At 46.8% G+C, this 3139-nt stretch overlaps 1 protein-coding gene across 1 annotated transcript; it reads left to right on the plus strand.

Moving 5' to 3' along the window:
- Window positions 1–2051: 2051 nt before the first annotated feature.
- Window positions 2052–2876, plus strand: LOC147616060 (putative germin-like protein 9-2). Its single transcript, XM_086778071.1, has one exon. It carries the CDS (start codon window positions 2151–2153, stop codon window positions 2778–2780), a length of 630 nt encoding a protein of 209 aa, XP_086634197.1. The 5' UTR covers window positions 2052–2150; the 3' UTR covers window positions 2781–2876.
- Window positions 2877–3139: the final 263 nt, after the last annotated feature.

The following is a 3139-nucleotide window of genomic DNA, read 5'->3' on the forward strand; positions in this document are numbered from 1 at the left end:
TTCATCCATTCCAATTTCATGACATCCTAAGCTCCATCTACCTTGCTTCCACATACATGTGCCCCATACATGACATGACGGGCACCAGATTTTAACACACCCACCATCATAGCCTATTTTTAACTCTAAAATGTGTCCTTTCTAGTGGTATTTTCTTCTTTGCTTCTTCACACTATGAGGTCCTCTACATGAGAGCTGCATTGTGATCCAATCATTCACCTCTTGAAGTGATCTAATCATTCACCCCTTGAAGTGCAAGGGCCTGCACACCTTCCTCTCTAACATTATGCAGAATACAATAGGACATAGATTAAGGGGTCCTTCTAGAGCTTGGGCTTGATCTTGCCATTAAAAATGAAGCTCCAGGGTTGGCTGAGAAATATGTGAGAGGATAAAGTAGTAAATTATAGGTTCCAAGTGCAAGATCTCTTCTCAGAATAGGGTGAAGAAAATGAGAGAGAGGAAAAAGATGCAAGTTGTAAGGTCTAAGAATAAGAAGCCCTCAAGAAATGGTACGAAAGAAAAGAGAGAAGATAAATTTGCATGCTGAAGACTCCAAGACCAAGAAGCTCTAAGAATGGGTGAGCAAGATGAGGGAGAAGAGAAAGTATATGTTGGAGGGAGAAGAGAAAGCTACAAGTTGGAGGATTAAAGAGCTTGATGAGGGAGAAGAAAAAGGGTGGAGGATGCGAAAAGCCTAAATGAGGGAGAAGAGAAAGGTTGGAGGATCCAAGAGCATGCGGAAAGCCTAAATGAGGGAAACAAGTAGGAAAAATAGATATTTACATTAAAAGATGCCTTCTTTTAGAGATATTAGACTTTTGGGAGGGAAGAAAAATTACAAATTTTAGGCCCCACTAGGCCACGAGATTTGCAAGTGGGGAGGAGTGCACACTACTCTAAAAAGAGCATAGTAACTTAGGATTACTTTAGTAGTGGCCCCAACATCTAGCTAATAAGAGGGGTAAATTGTGGTCCATTTTTAGCCCATATTCTCCCTAATGAACCAAAGGAATGTAGCTATTTATAACATAAGAGGTGTGTACTCAAAACTCCTCGATTGCTTGAAAAACCTAGCCTCTAGCAAATATTTCTCTCATGGTGTTATCTCCCATTAATATGTCAAAATCTAAATTATAGGGTCCATGTAAGCATCACAAAGATAATTTCCTAAGCACTAGTGATAGTAGGTGCACTACGCTCCTCTCCTCTGGCACGACTTAGTTTAGGTCAAAGGTGAACCGTTACACATGCTCATTCCTCTCAAAACCAATCAATTATAAATCTTAGTCAAACTAATTACGACGTGCTTCTAACTTCGTGAAGTGTCATTCCAACAAGCTTAGGAAGTGTCAAGCCGATATGCACCTTTTACTGATGGTCTCTCTGATGAGTTCAGATATTAAACCTACCTCATCTTTTGCCAATTAGTGAGATCATCTTGTTTTGTTGTGTGGGCAAGGTGTGTGGACACATTGAAACACATTGAAGGTATTGTGAAGCCAACTACCCATGCATGATGTAAACATATAGAAAAAGCACCGACTGTCACATTCACATGATGCCAAGTGAGCCAACTATTTTGGAATCCCTGTGGGACCCCAACCGTCTTACTTTAGCATGTGATTGTGATTGGAGGGGGAGGCTCATGCCCAACTTTGTGCACCCCATTCCGTGTATGTGCGCGCGCGTGGTCGCATTGGCTTTACCGGCCAGCTCGTACCGTCGAGGGAGGCAGGTTTATTTTGCAGAATGGTCCAAGATTTCTGCCAACTCGGTAGGCAGTGCAGAATGCTGATGTGGCAAGCGATCTCTTCTGCAGAATACTGACGTGTCACAAGAATGCACGATCTCTAGGTCGGCCGTCATACACGCGATCTCCACTTTGTCTCTTCTCCCGGCGGCAATGACGGCCGGGAAAGGCCACTCCCTACTCCATAATGCTCAACTGTGTCGCGAGCCTTCCAAGTGGCGATCGTGGAACAGGTGCCGGCTGCTGGAGTCTTTGGAACTTCCGCTCTTTCTCTGCTGCCAAAGCATATATATATATATATATCTGGCCACTCATCATCTTCAAACTTATCAGCGTCGTACTGCGTCCAATTACATTCAATCCTCCAGCACCAGCATCATCAACGTCCGTCGTTAGGATGGCCATGTTCTCCCATGCCTTGCTCATGTGCGCAGCAGCGTTAGCGTTGGCGGTGCCCCAGATGGCGGGCGCCAGCGACCCGGAGCTGACCACGGACTTCTCAGTGCCTGCGGGCATGAACGCCAGCATGCTGGATGGCAATTTCTTCACCTTCACGGGCTTCCGTGGGGGGCCCAACGCGGCGGCGGGCGCCTTCAAGCCCATCAAGGCCTTCGAGGACGCCTTTCCGGCGCTGAGCGGCCTGGGCATCTCCGCCGCTCTCCTGGAGTTCCAGCCGGGCTCCCAAAACACTCCCCACACCCACCCGCGCGCCACCGAGCTCTTCTACGTGGTCGACGGCAGCGTCATGGTAGGCCTGGTCGACAGCGCTGGTCACTTCTTCAATCAGACGCTCCACAAGGGCGACCTCTTCGTTTTTCCCAAAGGGCTCGTGCACTTCCAGCTGAACCCCAGCTCTTACAGCAAGGCCTTCGCCTTGGCCTCCTTCAGCAGCTCCAACCCCGGCACCGTCTCCCTCCCCGCCACCCTCTTCGGCTCCGGCATCCCCTCCGCCGTCCTCTCGCAGGCCTTCAAGGTCTCTATCCCCACCGTCGCCCAGCTCCAGGCCCCCTTCGCCGCCAAGAGCTAAACTGATTTCTTAGAATGACTTCCATATAGCCTCGTGCAAATTTTTTTCCTGCTTTCTTCTTTTGAGATAAAAATGACAACTAATTCATTCATTTAGCCTTCCAAAATGTCTAAATGCCTTTATTCTAGAGCTGTCAGATTTTATGTGATAAGCTTGTTATAGCAAGTCTAAATTTGAAGCATCACATTCCCCACTATAAAGTGCAATGTAGGCTTCTTATCCTCATAAACCCACAATACATTCAAAATGTCACACCACGTTCTACTCATTTTTAAATTGCCTTGGGTTAAGCGTTTCTCTCTAGTTAACTAGGTGTGCTCTTGCACGATTTTAACGACATCATTAGGAATTTTTTGGAC

Source organism: Cibotium barometz, chromosome 39 (genome assembly GCF_041138505.1).
Source record: "Cibotium barometz isolate CiBa-2024 chromosome 39, ASM4113850v1, whole genome shotgun sequence".
Taxonomy (NCBI): domain Eukaryota; kingdom Viridiplantae; phylum Streptophyta; class Polypodiopsida; order Cyatheales; family Cibotiaceae; genus Cibotium; species Cibotium barometz.

Bases quoted from the DNA above. Each gene is read 5' to 3' on its own strand.
- LOC147616060 (XM_086778071.1), top strand. From the start codon at position 2,151: ATGGCCATGTTCTCCCATGCCTTGCTCATGTGCGCAGCAGCGTTAGCG.